We start from the raw sequence: 808 nt of genomic DNA on the forward strand, positions 1-808 counted from the left end.
GTGGAGGAAGGGTTGGGGTCCCACCATGGGGCTGGATCTCCACCCCGAGACCCCTGTCCCCACTTGGGGGGTGGTAGGGGAGGTGGGTGCAAGGTCTGGGGAGGGTACGGGGAGAAGGGGGGGACTTGGGTGCCCAATGGGTTGGGTGTAGGGTGGTGAGGGGCAGAGATGGGGGTAGGGGGTTCAGAGGGATGCTGTGGGGGTGTCCCCCCACCCAGCCCTGGTACCAGCGCCCCCCCGTCCCCCAGGATGACCATCTTGCCACCCACCGAGAAGCTGCAGGTCCTGCTGGAGAAGCTCAGCAGCTTCTATGCCAAGTTCGTCAAGGAGTACTCCTAATGCCGGCGTCACCCCCCCCCCTCCAGACCCCGGCACCCCCCCACCAGCACCAGTAACCCCACACTCCCCGCTGGGCCCCGGGTGCCGCGGGCTGGGACCCTGCCCTGGCTGGTCTCAGTGGTCTTCAAGTGCCTTCAACCTCTTTGTGCCTTTTTTTTGGGGGGGACACACACGAGGGCACCCCGTGTCCCGGGGCTGGGCACCCCCTGCTGTCCCTGTGTCGCCTGGGGGGGGGATGACACAGGGACAGCGGGCAGGGCTGGCTCTCCCCTCGGAAACCCCACTAATAAAAGGGTAGTGACCACCCGGGTTGACCTGTGCATCGTCTACGACCGGGCACCCATGGGTGCCCCCCCCTCCACCCCATCAGCACCCAACCCAGTTGGGCTGAGACCCCCCCTGCACTCGTGACACGGGTCCCTTGGGGGTCTCGGTGGGGTTGGGGGGGGGCAAAGGGAGGGGGGGGGGG

The 808-nt window shown here is 67.5% G+C and overlaps 1 protein-coding gene across 1 annotated transcript in view; it reads left to right on the top strand.

Annotated features, from left to right (window-relative positions):
* Positions 1-339, top strand: part of LOC104832919 (alanine aminotransferase 1-like) — a 4705-nt gene extending 4366 nt beyond the window's left edge. Inside the window, exons 5-6 of the mRNA XM_010569327.1 lie at positions 78-82; positions 249-339. Coding sequence (XP_010567629.1) covers positions 78-82; positions 249-339 — 96 coding nt within the window. The remainder of the gene's footprint in view (positions 1-77; positions 83-248) is intronic.
* The last annotated feature ends 469 nt before the right edge of the window (positions 340-808 follow it).

The sequence above is a fragment of the Haliaeetus leucocephalus genome, unplaced genomic scaffold, assembly GCF_000737465.1.
Source record: "Haliaeetus leucocephalus isolate CR32 unplaced genomic scaffold, Haliaeetus_leucocephalus-4.0 Scaffold271, whole genome shotgun sequence".
In the NCBI taxonomy this organism is placed as follows: domain Eukaryota; kingdom Metazoa; phylum Chordata; class Aves; order Accipitriformes; family Accipitridae; genus Haliaeetus; species Haliaeetus leucocephalus.